The sequence below is a fragment of the Saimiri boliviensis genome, chromosome 5 (genome assembly GCF_048565385.1).
Source record: "Saimiri boliviensis isolate mSaiBol1 chromosome 5, mSaiBol1.pri, whole genome shotgun sequence".
Taxonomy (NCBI): domain Eukaryota; kingdom Metazoa; phylum Chordata; class Mammalia; order Primates; family Cebidae; genus Saimiri; species Saimiri boliviensis.
In genome coordinates, this window is record NC_133453.1 from 22,113,515 (window position 1) to 22,131,040 (window position 17,526).

General features: G+C 42.9%; 1 protein-coding gene across 2 annotated transcripts in view; it reads left to right on the forward strand.

Moving 5' to 3' along the window:
* The window catches only part of NHEJ1 (non-homologous end joining factor 1), a 91,239-nt gene extending 73,974 nt beyond the window's left edge, over positions 1 to 17,265 (forward strand). The window contains exons 6-8 of one of the 2 annotated variants that reach the window (XM_010336305.3): positions 14,686 to 14,818; positions 15,854 to 15,972; positions 16,803 to 17,265. In XM_010336305.3, the coding sequence (XP_010334607.1) occupies positions 14,686 to 14,818; positions 15,854 to 15,972; positions 16,803 to 16,877 (327 nt within the window). In that variant the 3' untranslated portion in view covers positions 16,878 to 17,265. The remainder of the gene's footprint in view (positions 1 to 14,685; positions 14,819 to 15,853; positions 15,973 to 16,802) is intronic. The other variant, XM_003925515.4, reaches the window with a different exon arrangement.
* Positions 17,266 to 17,526: the final 261 nt, after the last annotated feature.

Genomic DNA, 17,526 nt, shown 5'->3' on the forward strand with positions numbered 1-17,526 from the left:
GGCTTTACAGAATCGTGAGTATACATACCCTGAATTGATATAAATTAAGGAATTTCTCATCTGGAAGGCTGTTAATATACACAAATATGCATAGTGTATTACGAACATGTTTCATTGAGCACTTTTGTTTAAAGTATTATCTCAGCAATTAATTGTAAGGCAGAAAATCCCCTTAATTAGCTTATGTAAAAAGAAGATTTACTGAAAAGGCACAGGGAGGTCTCTCGGTACCTAATTTCAGATGTCTATCCATGCCTCACAGAACTAGACAGGCAGCTTCTTTCTCTGGGATCTCAAGATCCCTTATCTCTGCCCCTCCACAGCCAATTTGTTTCTACTCCTGCAGAACACTGACTGGCATTTGACTTTGGCTCCCCTTACTGTAACTCTGAACTGGCTCTACATGGTCTTTCTAATTACATATTCACTGTTTTCTAATGAGAGTCTTTATATCTTTACAATAGGGGTTTTTACCTTGGGGTCTATGGATGCCTTGGGAATTGGTGCTTAGAGTTCGTGGTTTCGGGAATGAAATGAGGGCGAAAGTTACATCTTTATTTCCATTAACCCACTGGAATTTAGCATTTCCTTCAATTATAAATGTAAGCAAAAGACATTGTATATTAGAAGTATCCGTCACCAGTAGAAATCACAGATATTTTCATATCATTATATACTGCTGCGGATGTCTTGAAATATAGTTTTTGCTGATTACTACTTGAAATTATGGTTATTAGACTCATTGTTAAATCTTGTGATTTAATGTGTTAATAAAGAAGCTCATATGTTATAATATTACAGATTTTTTAAAATATTTGAATAATAACATTTCAATTAATTGGTTTCCTTTGTAATCCTATAATTTTTTTTTTTTTTTTTGAGCCAGTGTCTCACTGTGTCACTCAGGCTGGTGCGAAGTGGCACAATCCCAGCTCACTGCAGCCTTGAACTCCCAGGTTCAAGCAATCCTCCCTTCTTAGCCTCCTGAGTAGCTGAGACTATAGTCATGTGCCACTCATTACACCTGGCTAAGTTTTTATTTTTTATAGAGACAGTCTCACTATGTTGCCCTGCTGGTCTGCTTTTCTCTCAAAGCAGACTGTACATAGACCTGTATCACAGAACTGAATGTATTTTGCTAACCCCACAATGAGTCATTTATTTCTTTGTACCTGGAATAATCTGGCTCAGAGAAAGTGTCAAGTAAGTGGTTCTTGAATGAATAGGTCTGTTTGCTTATGTGGCTTGAAACTTTGTTCCTGATTCTGCTCTCAGGACATTATCTCCTGCTATTAAGCAAAGATTTATTCATTAATTTTATAGACACATACACTACATATGTACATATATCCGTGTTCAATTAATAACAAATTTAAAGAAGCTTTTTCAACAATCCTTTGAATTTTGTTACCTCCCAGCCCTGGAAAACAGTGTTCCCTCGGTGCTTCCCCAGAGAATTTGCAGCAGAATGTATTTCCTAGAACCTAATTCAGCATTCCTCGACCTCAGGCTGGTTTAGCAGGAAGTAGCCTTTAGGACAAAGTCAGACTCAATGGTGGAGAAGCTTGGACTGTGGGATGCAGCCTTCTGAGAAATTGAGGGCATTGAATTTGAAAGGCACTGAGGGCTTAGCACTTCTAGTTCAGTCATTGCATCTCTGCAGGACTTAGGGAGACTCTTGCCTCTCTGTCCCTATCCCCTATTCCACACTCCACCCCAGCTAATGTGTTTCTTGCTGATACTGACCATTCTTTCCCTTAGAATGCTGATGGGAATAGCTTGATAAGGAAAGAACTTGCAGAAATGTCTCTGAGGTTATGTTGTTCGCCCTAGCCTAAACTCCACAGGAATCTAGGACTGCGGTGGGGGGGAGAGGGGGGGAAACTGAGAAGTCCCCAGAGATTTAGGGTCTGGCTTTTTGGACTCAGTGAGAGATTGACAGCCAAGGGCTCCTATCTGACTGGGCTGGTCATAAGCGAGTCCTCAGCCAGAACTGGGATAAACCTGCATCCCAAAACTTTTTCCACAGATATAGACTGTAAGCTCTATGAGGACAGTGGCCATGTCTCTACCCCCAAACTGAATTCCCAGCACATACTTCAGTGCCTGGCACATAGTAGATACTTGTATTTGCTCGATGCATGGTCCCTGAACTCTAGGGGCTCACAGCCTGATGGGGAAGACAGCAAATGAGTAAATGAATAACTGAAAATTATTATACTTTGAGGAAAATGAATAGAGTGTTATAAAAGCAGTACTTCAGATTATATGGTCAAGGGACCAGAAGAAGTGACATTTAAGCTGAGACTTGAAAGATGAGAAGAAACCAGCCACTTGATGAAGTTGGAGGACACAGATGGCCCCTTAGTAGTAATGCGGAGGAGGAAGTCTGTATGCCTATCTAGATTTTTGTAGGCTATTTGTGGGAAAAGAAGGGCCTACTGTTGATTCACGGTGAGTCTGTTCACTGCTGCCCCCACCTCACGCTGTTCCTTACATATCCAGCTTTGTTTAGTAAGGTCTCAGACCTAGTGCTGTTCACTGGGAATCAAAGGCTCCAGTGTGTGGCTGGCTGGGAAGAACAATTATTTGTTTATGTGTCTGATTCTTCAACCAGACTATGAGCTCCTTGAGGGCAGTGAACCCTGTCTTATCCTTAGGACACAACATGCTATAGCATATCCTTGGCAATTTGGTTTAATGATTGAATTAATAATAACAGTTAATATTTATTGAGCACTTCCTATGTGCCAGGCACTATAGGGAGAACTTAACATGCATTATCTCATTTAATCCTCATAATAACTCTATAGTGCAGGTAGTAGTATCATTCCCATTCCACAGTTGAAGAAACCAAGGCTTAGAGATGAATATGAAGTAATGGGTCAGGAATTTCTCTGTAAACAATTTAACTCTAGAGCCCACACTGTTTTTGCTGAAGTAAAGTGATTTTCCCAGTTGCCTTCAAATAGTTGAGAGTGTGTGGCACTCTTAAGGGAACAGAATTATTATGTTACATACATTATCTCATTTAACAATCCTTGGACAACCTCATTAGTAGGAATTACTTTACTCATTTCATAGAGAATTGAGGCTCAAAAAAGTTGAGTTACTTGGCCAAGATCAAGATCATAACACAAACATGTTAGTGGTGGGCTTATTTTTAAAACCAGGTCTGTCTGACTCCAGATCCTGTGGTCTTTCAACATTCCATGTCAACTCAGCCACTGGTAGGTATCTGCTCCACTGACTGCGCTGAAGTCCTTTAAAAGTTGTCCAGGCTCCTTGCTGGCAACCTGAGAATCTAAAAGAGGAAATGGAGTGGAGAGTAGGCAAAAGAGAGGAGGAGAATAGAGACTTCATATATTTTAAAACTTGTTTTTAAAATTTGAGCTATATAAAAAAATTGAGCTATAATCCGCATACCATGAAATATAACAAAAAGTATATACCAAAAGTGTATACAATTCAATGGTTTTAGTGTATTTACAAGGTTATGCAACTGTAACTACTGTCTAATTCTAGAACATTTTCATCACCCCAAAAAGAAATGCCATACCTATTTGCAGTCATTCTCCATTCGCCCTGTCTCCTATCCCCTGGAAATCACTAATCTCTGTCGTGATGGAATTGCCTGTTCAGCATATTTCATACAAATGGAATCATACAATATGTGGTCTTTCATGTCTGGCTTCTTTCACTTAGCATTATGTTCTCAAGGTTCATGTACTGAAGCAAATATCAGTACTTTATTCCTTTGTATGGTAGAATAATATACCCTTGTACAGATAGACCACATTTTGTTTATCCATTCATCCATTGATGGACATTTGGGTTATCTCTACTTTTTGGCTTTTATGAATAATACTGTTGTGAGCATTTTTGTGTACATTTTTGTGTTAACATATGTTTTCAGTTCTCTTAGGTATGTACCTAGGAGTAGAATTGCTGGGTCATATAGTAACTCTGTGTTTAACATTTTTAGTAACTGCCTTGCTGTTTTCCATAGTGATTCATCTTTTATTAATAAACTTTTAAAATTGAAGTATAAGATGCATGTAGGAAAGTATTCATATCAGAAGTGTACAGCTTGAAGAATTATTACAAAGTAAACATAGCTGTGTAACGAGCACCCAAATGAAGAGCTAGAACATTTCTAGTACTCAGAAGTACCGACTATTATCCACCAGTATCTATCTCCAAAGGGTAACAACCGCTATCCTGACTTCTGTTTTATTTTTTTATTCACCTGAGTACAGGTGGGCTGAGGCCAAAAAGATGTCAGCCTATCCTGACTTCTAATATGATCATTAATGTTAATTTTGCTTGTTTTTGAGCTTCATAGAAATGGAATAATATAGTATATACTCTTGTGTCCAACTTCTTTTACTCAACAAAATGTTAATTTTTTTTTTTCTTGAGACAGGATCTCACTCTGTATCCCAGGCTGGCATACAGTGGCACGATCACAACTCACTGCAGCCTCAAACTCCTGGGCTCAAGCAATCTTCCTGCCTCAGCCTCCCAATTAGCTGGAACTACAGAAGTGTACTGACACACCTGACTTTTTTTTTTTTTGTAGAGACAATGGTCTCACTTTATTGCCCAGGCTGTTCTCAAACTCTTGGGCTCAAGCAGTCCTCCTGCCTTGGCCTCCCAAAGTGCTGGGATTACAGGTGTAAGCCACTGCACCTGGCCCAAAATATTAATGAAATTCATCTATGTTGCTATTTGTAGCCTTACTTTTAAAATTTTCACTTCCATGTAATATTTTATGGTAAAACTGTGCCACAACTTATATGGCTTCTTGTGTTGGATAAATACACAGAAGGGGAATGGCTGGGTCATAGTTGTGTATATGTTTAGATTTAATAAATACTGCCAAACCATTTTCCAAACTGACTATATCAGTTTATAACCACACAAGCAGTTTATGAGAATTCTGATCATACCATGTGTCAACACTTGATATTATCATCCTTGTTCCTTTTAGCCATTATGGTGAATATGTAGTGATATCCTGTTGTGGTTTTAATTTTCTCAATGAGATTCTGTACATTTTAGTGTAATTATTGGTCATTTAAATATGACTAAGCCTTTGATATGACTCTTTTTTTTACTGATTTTTAAGGTTTTTTTTTTGTTTGTTTGTTTGTTTGTTTTTTTGAGACGGAGTTTCGCTCTTGTTACCCAGGCTGGAGTGCAATGGCGCGATCTCGGCTCACCGCAACCTCCGCCCCCCTGGGTTCAGGCAATTCTCCTGCCTCAGCCTCCTGAGTAGCTGGGATTACAGGCACACGCCACCATGCCCAGCTAATTTTTGTATTTTTAGTAGAGACGGGGTTTCACCATGTTGACCAGGTTGGTCTCGATCTCTCGACCTTGTGATCCACCCGCCTCGGCCTCCCAAAGTGCTGGGATTACAGGCTTGAGCCACCGCACCCGGCTATTTTTAAGTTTTTAATATATTTTGGAAATGAGTTCTTTGTTGGTTACATGTATTGCAAGTGTTTTCCCCTACTTTATAGCTTGCTTTTTTTTGCTTTCTTGTCTCTTTTGATGAACAGAAGTTCTTAATTTTAATCTAGTCCAATTTATCAATCTTTTCCTCTATGGTTTGTGTCCTGTTAAGAAATCTTTACCTGCTCAAAGTCATGAAGATCAGTACCTTATCTTATTTCGAGTATGTGTGGTAGGTGGGGGAGGTGGTACATCACCCTATAGAGTAAGATTTCTCAGACCAGAGAGGACATTGTCACCCTACAGAGAGGCAGGCAGCAGGCGGGATGGGGGCAGGGAGTCCATGAGAACGTGGCTGCTGTGGGCTGTGTTCCCAGCTGTCAAGCGTGTAATCTGGAGTGAAAGAGAATACTTTGGGTGGTGGAGGTCCTTCAGAGAATACTGCAGGGTCCTCTAAATCAACTTTGTGCCCTACACACCTAGTTGACTGTCCTCTCTTCTCCACTAAGAGGGGGGAAAAAAAAGGAATCTGCGCTTCTTCACGGTGCTGGTAGCACAGGGCAGGGGTGAAGAGCTTTCAGAGCCAGACTATCTGCCTTACTGCCGTGGTTTTCTTTTTGTTATTAAATCTGATGCTTTTATTCTTTCCAGTCCCTACCATTGTTTCCCTTGTATTTGGGAAGAGGATGTTGAGGTGGCTGAATTTGAGAGAGGTGCTAAAATAATGTTCAAACTGTTTGTTCCCCCGCTAGGCTGGTTGGAGCCCCTTCCCTGAGCCAGAGCTGACAGGAGCTGCTTGTTCTTCTTGGAGGAGTGGGAGTAGAGAAAAGAAGGAATGAGAGTTGCTCCTGCACTTTCTGAGGGGCTCTGAGGATTCGTCCCCCCCAGGAAACCACTTTCGTTCCCCCAGCCCCTCTGCTGCTCGTTAGTTGCCCTCCAGACTAGAAAGCCATGGTTTGTGCTGGGGCTGGGTGGGGCTCCAGAGACAGTTTAGGCTCTGGCCCTCCAAAGGGGTGGGGGGTGGTTATGGAGCAAGCAGAGGGTCACAGCTCAGTCTGTACCATTTGCTTGTCACCTTGAGAAGTTCCACCTTGTCTAGCAAAACCTCCTTTCAGAGGCAGTCACCACAAAGGGCTCTTATGAGAGCAGCTGCCCCGCCCCCACCTTCACTTCCACTCCCTTTACCATTATTTTTCTTTGGGGGCAGAGCTGAGGGGCCTTCCTGCTATGACTCTGAGGGGCTGTACTTATTTTAAAAGGAGATTCAAGTCTAGAGACTTCCCATACCAGAGATTCATTTTTCTGATTTTCCAGTACACTTGGAGGACACTCAAGGGGTGAAGTAAGGCTTTCGTTTTCTAGAGGGCATTTTGTTTTTTCCCTCTTTCAGCCTCTTGAGCTCTTTGGAGATTTAAGAAGGAAAGTGAGAGCCAGCTTCTAGTACCACTAGACCTCAGCACAGGGGCAACTTCCTTACAGAGGCAGGAGGTCAGGGGAGAGATGGATGTCTCATTGGTAGGAGGCGTTATAGTGTAGAGATTCAAGTGTAGGTTCTAGAGTTCGGCTTCCTGCGCCTTCTGTTTCCCCATTCTGCTGTGACCTTGGTCAAGTTACTGAATCTCTTCCAGCCTTTGTTTTCTTATATATAAAATGAGATTGGGCTTCAAGTCATGACAAGTAAATAAGAAAAAACCCCAAAATTAAATAAAATGAGAATGATTTTAGAGCCCAACTGATAGGGTAACAGTGGAGGTTAATTGCGATAATGTGTCAAAATGCACAGCCTAGTACCTAGCACACAGAAAGCATTTACAAAGTTAATCTTACTAACATTAAAGTCCAAACTTCTGTTTGGACCTCTTTTTGTCGTCTTTCTTTGCATCCCCCTCCTCTTCTGATCTGCAGTCCGGAGAGCTAGCCAAGCCACAGACTGAACCAGAAAAATCTGAATAGTATCCGTAGGACCCGGACTTTGTCTCAAACTGTTTTGAACTCTGCACCTAGCTTACTCTATTGCATTTCCAGCATCATGAGAGAAAGACAGCAAAATTATCTCATTTTGAAGGGAGGCCACAAAGAAAGTGATTTAGTAACTTGACTAGATTGCATACATGCATGTTTGCGTATGTGACTGTATGCCTGCATCCATTCTCCCAGCTTGTTTTAAAAGCGGGGACGGGCGTGTTGGACTATTATTTAATTAATTTGCAAGGTACCTATACAAGATTAAGTTTGAGTGTCTATGTGTTCATTTTCCTTATAGCCCAGCACTGAGTGGATGCTCAGGAGCTGGAGGCTAATCATAGAGCATGGCAAGGTCGGCAGCAGCAGGGCAGAATGATCAGGGAAGACCTTGTTGCAGGCACAGACCCAAACAAAGTGAAATCAGACCAAACACAAGGGTAGTGTTAGCTCTTTCTTCAATTTCACATAAAGACCTTCAAGGGCAGTGTGCCTTGTGTATTTAGGGCACTATGTTTTCTCCCAAATCACCAAGGTTTCTGATCAGTGAACTGATAAAGGAGTATTCTGTGAGGACAAAGAGAGAGACCCAGTATCAGGGTTGGATATTTTCTGAAACTCAGAGGTAGCTCATCTAAGTGAGCTGCTGTGGAAAATCAAAATGAGGAGAAAGGGGAATGACATAGTTGTCTTCTAAAAATCTAGACATCACTACCATATCTCTTTTCTCTGTCCTAGTAGTTTTTTTCTCTCAGACTCTGAGGAAACTGTGAAATAAATCCCATGAAAAACCATTTGGCTGTTAGCTATTTTTATGACCCATATCTGCAGGTCGTATTTTTGTGTTTTCCAAATAGCCCTTATTGAGTGTATATTACTTAAAAATGGAAATGATATAGCAGAGCATTTTGCACAAGCCACATTAGGAAGCAGGAAATGGTGGTGAGAGAGTTCTTGGTTGAAGCATTGTGGGATAAGTTGGGCTGTGTAGAATACTCTTGCTAAAATTTTGCTGGAAGCCAGCTGTTTGTGCTTTGTGTGCTTCTGGAGAGAGTAGCAGCTTTATTCTTCATTATTATACTTGCCACCCAAAAAAGAGAGTGGAGAGAATGAAGATGAAACCTTGGCCTCTTGAGTAGGTCCTGAAGAATTAGAGAGTAAAGGAGAGCTTTGAGAAGCAGGGGCTTTTGGGGGGAAGCAGGAAGACAATACCTACTGAGCAGGCACCCTTTACACATCTCATCCCATGGAATCCTTCCATCAGCCTCATCAAAGTAGCTGTTGGTCTCTTCGTTTTTCTGGTAAGGGAACAGAGGCTAAAAGGGGTTGGTGACATAGCTGGTAACTGGCAAAGCCAGGATTTAAACCCAGGACCTTTTGATGCAAAAGCCATGCTGCCTCGGTCATTACTAGAGACTGAGGAGTCAGCTAGTGTGGTGATGGTGGGCAGTAAACTACCCAGCGGTTATTCATGGCTAGATTTCCGTGTCTCCCTGATCTGGACCTTGACTGGTCACTGCATTACTAGACAATAGCATGCTTTGGGACGCCAGTGGAGAGAAGTTAATACAGATGCTTCTCAACATACAATGGGGCCACCTCCCAATAAATCCATCCTAAGTTGAAAATATCCTGAGTAGAGCCAGGTGTGATGGCTCACGTTTGTAATCCCAGCACTTTGGGAGGCCAAGGCAGGCAGAGCACCTGAGGTCAGGAGTTCAAGATCAGCCTGGTCAACATGGTGAAATTCCATCTCCACTAAAAATACAAAAATTAGCTAGCGTGGTGGCAGGCACCTGTGGTCCCAACTACTCTGGAGGCCAAGGCAGAAGAATTGCTTGAACCCCAGAGATAGAGGTTATAGTGAGCCGAGATCGTGCCACTGCACTCTAGCCTGAGCGACAGAGCAAGACTCCATCTCAAAAGAAAAAAAAAAAAAAGAAAATACCCTGAGTTGAAAATGCATTGTTGACTTATGAGACTATCCAGAGACCCCATCATAGGTCAAGGAGTGTATTGAATGCCTATCACTTTCACATCATCAGTAAAATAGAAAAGTCCTAAGTCAGGGACCATCTGTAATTGGATCAGAACTGGTTTCTTTATGTACTTTATCATTAGGGCATTTCTTGAGTTCACTTAGCACTCACTGGAGTAGGGCCAGGCAAGAAAAGTCTCAGTGTCCTTGCAAAGGGAAGGAGCAGACATTTCTTGGGCACTTACTCTCTTTTAATCCTTTGACACATTCTGTGATATCAGTGTCGTTAGCCTTGATCCGTCACTGCCTGACTCCCAGTGTCTCTCTCTCCTTTCCCTCCCCTCTCTCAAAATAAACCATTAAGCATGATGGCTTGCCCACAGTGTCACAGCTAGCAAATAGAAGACCATCTTAGGTACAAATCCACATTTTTGAGACTCTAAAGCCAGAACTTAAAGTGTATTTGGTTTTTTTTCTAAGAGTTTTTTTCCTAATTCTTGAATAGTCAGTCTTGCTTCTTCCTGTTTGAGTGAGAAGCCACTTTGGACTTTCTTTTTTAAACCCCGATACTGTCCTCGGGCGTTGGGTTCATTTTTCCTTCTGACTCTCAGCCTTTTACTATTGCAGTAAACTACTGTGTCGTGGACCCAGGGCCATTTCAGATTATCTTTGATTTAGAGATTTCATTTGGATCGTTGTAGTGCCATCTCACAGAGTACACATTTTAATTAGCTTTGTATTTGTCGGTCATCTCCCCTCTAGAATGTAAATGTCAAGAGGGCAGGGAATTTTATCTCTTTTGTTACTACGATATTCCCAGCATCTAAAGAGTCCCGAATACCACAGTAGATGATCAGTAAATATTTGCTAAATATGAATGGATTGGCAGAGGGGGAGTTCTGTTTCTTGAAGAGTCCTTCTCATTAGAGTATTCTTCCTAAATTACTTTTCTTGTTCCTTTCTCTTTATTCTGGCAAACCCTCTGGCAATTTGAGACCTTAAAAGAGTTTTCTAATGTGCCCTTATCCCTAAGATAAGCTAATGGTGAACATCGCTGTGGTTCCCTAAATGGAGACCTGGGCTCCTGAGGGAAGGAAGTTTGTATCCAGACCAGCAATGTTTACCACATTGCAAGAGGGAGGAGTGGAATTCTTACATAGGGAAGTCACATGTTGGGGGCCCTGCCCTTGTGATATTGTGATGGTCAATGCCAGCCCCTTGGGGCTGTGCCAGTTTTCGGGGCTGGTGTCAGAACCAAAGACCTGCTCAAAGGCTGACTCTGGAGAGCTCCAGTTAGCTTGTTTTCCCTTTTTCTTCATGAAATCTGTATCCTCAGACCGTGGGCCCATGTTTATAGGATGAGCAGTCGATCAGATCTAGCCTTTCTTACCCAGGTTTCTAAAGTTTCTTTTCTGAAACAGCCTCAGGGGAAAGGAGGGATGAGGCAGGGAGGAGAGGCAGATTATTACTTTTAGTTGAAAGTGCTCATTGGAAGCCCTCCAACAAATCCTGGGAGAGTCTTGGACTTTCGGGACCACTGGGAATGAGTTTAGACCTGATGAAGATGAGAGTTACCTCTAAAGAGGGGAGGTTGAACCCTCGGAACCAAGATGGGCTGCGGTAGGGACAAGAAGGGGAAATAAAATGCTCTGCACGATTTCTGTCACTTTGATTTGTCTAAAGTTGCTGTTATGGCTGTATACAAGGGTCCAAAGTCCCAGTGAATTGGAGATGGGAGAGTAATTTAGCTCTTGTGGCTATTGAAAAATCACAGTACTAGAAGTAAGTAATGAGGAAGTACTAAGAGTTTAGGTAAATGTAACAGAGAGTCTAAAAAGGGAAACCTAGAAGCAGCTTTGGATTCCTCATTGTTCTATCAATATGAGTTTGGAGCCGAGGAAGCTTTGGCAAACAGTTGTAGAGAAAGCCACTTTGTGAAACAAAAGGAAATTCCCATGGGCATAACCTTAATTCAGAAAATGAAGTCCTCTGCAAACTAGTGAATGTGAACTTAGCCTTCTCATCTTGTTTCCCTTGAGACATCCACACATCCTGTCTTCACACCTTGTGCTTCACTTAACTTCCAGCACATCCAAAGTCTAACTCTGCAAGGCTTACCTTGATGTCACCACCTCTAGTGCTTTTTGCAGCACTCTGTGTCAAAATCTTCTCTGGTTTCCTATTACTCTTTGTTTAGAACTCTGTTATAGCAAATCACTTGAAAAATGAAACAAAACAACCTATGTCTGCCTATCTCCAACATGCAAATATGAACTCTTTGAAGTAGGGACTCTGAGTTATCTATCTTTGTATTAACTCAGACCTGTTATGAGGGAAGGATTGATGCATCTGTTTTCCCTGCCCCGACTCCTGTAGTGCCCGCATATTGTAGAATCTCAGTAACTTTTGTGCTTAGAATTGATTCTGGGTTAATCAAATGAACATGTCCTGCAAGTAGGCTGACCTGACTCTTCTCTCCCTCCCCACTTTGGGCAGTGACCCGCATTGTGGCCGGTACGCCGTGCTCCTGGCTCAGTCGCACTTATGGGAGGGGCAGTATTTACTTTGCTTACTCCTGACTCCAGCACTCTCCCTTTGATCTCTGCCGCCTGCCCCAGATAGCCACTACCATTGTCCTGCCCCAGGAGCTAATGTTTCTCTTTCCCAAGCTCCTGCCTCTCCACCTCTCTTCCCTAGCATATTCTGAGAATGATGCCCAAGGAATCCATGATAATGGGGAATGGCTAGAATAGGATGAAGAGTATGGCCTCTCAGCCCCTACGGGTTCCAGTCTGGTCCAGCTGTCTCCTTTTTATCTGCTTCTTTTTCTTGTCACCTTAGGAAGCTTGTTTCTCAGCTGGATGGCAGGTGATCTGGGATGTGAAGGATTGCAGGTTGTGATCCTGGGAGAAGCTGGATTGCCCTTTTGGCTAAAATAATGCTGTTCAGAGAAGTAAATAGGATGGTAATTCTATGTGTAGGCCCTGAAGCCAGACTGCCTGGATTCTAATCCTGTGCCACCACTTACTAGCTGGGACTATCTCAGCCAAACTGGGCCATGTTAGCGCCTACCATGCTTATTCATTCACAGATAGTTATTGAGCCTCTACCATGAGCTCAGGGTTCTTCTAGATGCCAGGGAAATGGTAGTAGAAAACACAAAAATGGTTTAATGTATTTTAAGTACTAGAGCAATGCGTAGTACATGTTAAGTACTTGACAACTCTAGCAATATGCTGTTCCTAGAACTTTTCTGAGAATAGATAGTCAGGTGGAATAACTTTGCCAGCAACTGCAGGACCAGTTCTCTCTGAGAAGGGGAAGGACAGAGGAAGGGCTTAGATTAGGTTTCACATTTAGACTCAGGTCCAGCATTTTTGGCACTTCATCTTGAGGTTAAATACTTGAGCTGAGTAAAGATCGCCCTGGAAAATTGATGAGTCTGTTTAATTCCATGAAAGGGCAGGGGAAATGACTCTGGACTGCCTCATTGTGCCTAACCCATTTGTGTAGACAGCATGGTGCCTACCAAATCATTTGTGAGTGACCCTAAGAGAGGCTACATTTCTTGGGTAGTATGAAGGGAGATGCTAGACGTCAAGATATAAGGAAAGAGGGTAGCCATTTGCCTCCCCACCACCAGGACTCTCTGGCTATGGAGGAGAGAACCCTCTTTTGAAGGAGATGTCTTGGGAGTTGGAGAGCTGACCTTAGGAAGGAGAGTGAGGTAGTAGAGGTGGTGTGGCTTGATAGTTTACCTTCCCTGTTTCAGTTCATTCCTCAGGGAATGCTGCCAGAGGGCTGTGAGACTCCTAGTGTGATTACTGGCTAGAGGCAAAGTTTGGACTTGGGGTTCTGATTCATTGCCTGTGGTTTCCAGTGAAAGTCCAGGCCTGATATAGTCTTTATGGGGATAGGATTGGAGTAGAAATGTATGTGACATTTCCTGGTAATCAACAAGGTTTTCAGCTACTGCCTCCTTCCTTAACTGCATAATCCTGACTGGTTTAGCACCTGCTTTCCTGCTTCTCACACTTTCTCTTTTTTTATTCTTCTTCCACGGGGGCTTTCAGAAATGAATGCCCTTATAGCACAAAAAGGTGCCCTTGACCCAAGATACGGGCCAATCCAGGATTCTTGGGTTGGTTCCCATGTGAGCTGCTGGCATGGCTGCTCCTGGGGACCTGCTAAGTTGGCTGGGAACCATGGTGATTTTCACGCCTAGGGACAGGTGAAATAGTTCTGGGCCTTTCCCAAGATTCCGAAGTGCAGCCAGACTTGGGACCACTAGATACCCTACTCTTTCATCTCATTTTTATTGCACTTTGTTCAGGCTTCAGCCATGACCTCAACCCAGTTCAGCCAAGTATATGAAACTACAACTATGCAAAGCACTTTGCTGTGGATATAAGTCCACAGTTCGTTCTGTAGGGAAAGAAACATAAATATAATGTAATCATAGCAGTGTTTCTCGGTCTTTTAAAAATTATCACTTCCCTAAGGAACCTTTGAAGACATTTTTTTCTAATCAGTCCCTTTCTGGAAATTTTAATGCCACAGATACACCAAAAATCCATTTATGTACTGTGTGTGTGCGTGTGCGTGTGTGCGTGCATGTACACTTTATACTTTAAAAGAGTAAGTTTTTTTTTTTTTACCCCTCAAGAACAGCTTTCACCCCCCTGGGGGAATCTCAGCTTACTGTGAGCATGTGGGTGATAGTAAAGGATGGCGGGACAGCAGTGGAAATGGTAAACGGTAGGGAGACCTCAAAAACTTTGTTGACTTTATTTTTCCTGTCTCCTCTGTCTGAATATCACAGCTCCATAATTTTTCTTGTCTCTCAGTCTGTCATTAATTACCATTTTGCTCTCTCTCCTTTATCCTGAATTTTATCATTTTTCTCTAGTTTAGGAATGAATTTAATGAAAATAGTAATTTGTACAGCTCAGGGAAAATTTAGGGGAAATGATTTCCTAAAATAGCCCTCTAAGAAATCATCCCTTTGAAAAAAGAGCCTAGAAATTTATAGGGTATTCATGGGAAAACATAATAGACCTAAAGATTAGGGGAAACAAGATATACATTTTGAGTTGCCCTTCAGAGGAGGTGTCCCAAGAAATCTTTATATTGGTCCCACCAGGCTTGGATATGGATGCCCCCTGTTGGAGCTAACTGCTTTAGATGAATTCATTTGGGGTTGATGCTGGTTCTGCAAATGGAGTATTAGATCTCTTCTCTGGTAATACAGTGTAACCAATGACAGTATCTCCCCTCTTTTACAGAAGCTGCCAGAGGCATGCAGCATTGGCGATGGAAGGCCCTTTGTCATGAATCTTCAGAGTCTGTACATGGCAGTCGCCAAACAAGAGGTCCAAGTGGGACAGAAGCATCAGGGCGCTGGTGAGCACTCCAGAGGTACCTGGTCTGTCTGAGGATACAATTAAGATCTAGGTTGATGCTGTCCAATATGATAGTTTTCTAGCCACATGTAGCTATTTAAGTTTAAATTAATAAAAATGAAACAAAACTAAAAATGTATCTTCTCTTTTGCGCTAGTCACATTTGAAGTGATTAGTAGCTGCATATGGCTAATGGCTACCAAGTTAATGCAAACACAGAACATTTCCATCATTGCAGAAAGTTCAGTTGGATGGCATTGGTCTAGGTACTTAGAAGGGTTAGCAAAAGCACCAAGAGAATCATTAGTTTCCCTGGCTGGGTACAGTGGCTCACACCGGTAACCCCCACACTTTGGGAGGCTGAGGTGAGAGAGGCCTGAGACCAGCCTGGACAACATAGCAAAAACCCATCTCTTTAAAAAAAAAAAAAAGATTAATCTCCCTCCCTACCTGAGACATGTCAGGGAATATGCAGAAGAATTGCTGGCTATTTTGAGTTGAGGAAACACTTATCCCACCTGCTGAAAGAGGGTCTGGGGAAATCTTCATGGCAGAAATAGGGCTTTCCAAAAGTCAGCTGGAAGTTGGACTTGTGGCTACTTCTGTTTGCTTATATATTTGAACCAAACCCTGGCCTTTATCAGAATGCTTGGTAAATGCTAATTTCTTCCTGGTAAGAAGAAGGCATTTATCACTATCACTGTCTTTTTTTTTTTTTTTTTTTTTTTTTGAGACGGTGTTTCTCTCTTGCTACCCAGGCTGGAGTGCAATGGCACGATCTTGGCTCACCGCAACCTCCGCCTCCTGGGTTCAGGCAATTCTCCTGCCTCAGCCTCCTGAGTAGCTGGGATTACAGGCACGCGCCACCATGCCCAGCTAATTTTTGTATTTTTAGTAGAGACAGGGTTTCACCATGTTGACCAGGATGGTCTCAATCTCTTGACCTCGTGATCCACCCGCCTCGGCCTCCCAAAGTGCTGGGATTACAGGCTTGAGCCACCGCGCCCGACCTGCATTTATCACTATCTTATCTTGATCTTTCTGATTTCAGGAGATCCTCAGACCTCAAACAGTGCTTCCCTGGAAGGAATTGACAGCCAGCATCAAAATCAGCCAGAAGAACTGGTCTCTTCAGCCCCAACCCTCTCAGCACCTGAGAAAGAGTCATCGGTGAGTCAGAGCAGCTTCCTGCTTGGTGTCCCAAGAGTTGGCACTGATAGCCCCTGAGCCAGTGGTCCCTGCAATTGTTACTTCGTTGGCACTGCCTCAACAATATTGAGGGATATTTGTGACTAGGCTTCCAAATAGTAGGTATCTAGTTGGACATGTTGTGTCCAATTGTAGGTGTCTAGATGGATGGCAAGGGAAGATATTGCACACCTTCCCTTGCTGTCCCTTCTCTGTAAGTTCTTGTACTGAATGATATGTCCTGACTCCTCTTTCACCTTATCACACTTCCAGTGATGGCCAGTGATAGCCAGTGATAGTCAGCAGGCTATTCCTTGGAGGAGGAGGGACATCCATATCTCCTGCTTAGGGTCTTACCTCACATTTACTGCCTGACATAGACTTCCAAAATACCTATGTCAGACACTTCCTGAATGCCTCTTCCTTCTGGCTGGGTATGGTGGTTGACGCTTGGTAGTACAGCCATTGGGAGGCCAAGGCAGGAGGATCACTTGAAGCCAGGAGTTGAACAACCTGGGCAACAAAGTGAACCCCTGTCTCTACAAAAACTACAAAATTAGCCAGGCATGGTGGCGTGTGCCTGTGGTCTCAGCTACTTGGGAGGCTGAGGCAAGCAGATTGCTTGAGCCCAGGAGTTCAAGGCTGCAATGAGCTCTGATTGTGCCAGTGTACTCCAGCCTGGGTGAAAAAAAAAAAAAAAAAAAAAAGAAGGCCTCATCCTAACTAGGAGCCATGAGAGGAAGAAAGTTCCTTTCCTAATTTCAGTGGAACTATTTCAAAACCCCTATTAACTTGGGTTTCCTTTTTTCTAGGGTACTTCAGGCCCTCTGCAGAGACCTCAGCTGTCTAAGGTCAAGAGGAAGAAACCAAAGGGGCTCTTCAGTTAACCTCTTGTGGCCCAGCTGCTAAGGATGGACTTGGAGAATAGCTTCCAAGCTTCACCTTGAAAGGAGCTTGCATGGCAGCAATACCTATCTATCCAACAGTGATACAGTCAGGGTCCTACTGTAAGGGCGAGAGAACTGGGAGTTGGCCTTTGCCGTTCAAGTGGAAGCCCGTCTCTGAGAATCCCGTGCTCGCCTCTCTTTTAGTGGAGGTTCTGTAGATTCAGGTTTCTACCATGGGCTTTAGGTATATAGGGCAAGTCAGCAAGAAAGCACAACACACTCAGGAAGCCTTGTCTACCTTTCCCTAAAGTCTCTAGCCAGCCAGCCGCAGATCCTCCTCAGAGACCCACTTCTCTCTTTTGCATGGAATAAAAAGCATTCACACTCCCCTGCTTTTGGGATTATTTATGCTGTGGAACTCATAACCCAACTGATTTCACTGAGTCCCCACCCCATTGTTGTCTCTGGATGAAATCTAGCCCTCAGTCCAGTCCTTCAGATTCTTCTTAAACTTCTCTGGCAGTGGCCGGAACTAAGCCTCCATCAGAAACTTTGATCTCAAGAACTTTCTTCATGGCGGGCACAAGACAGAGAGATGGTTGCTGCTTTCCTTTGCCAGACTTGGATCCATTTTTCTCTTTCTTTCCAA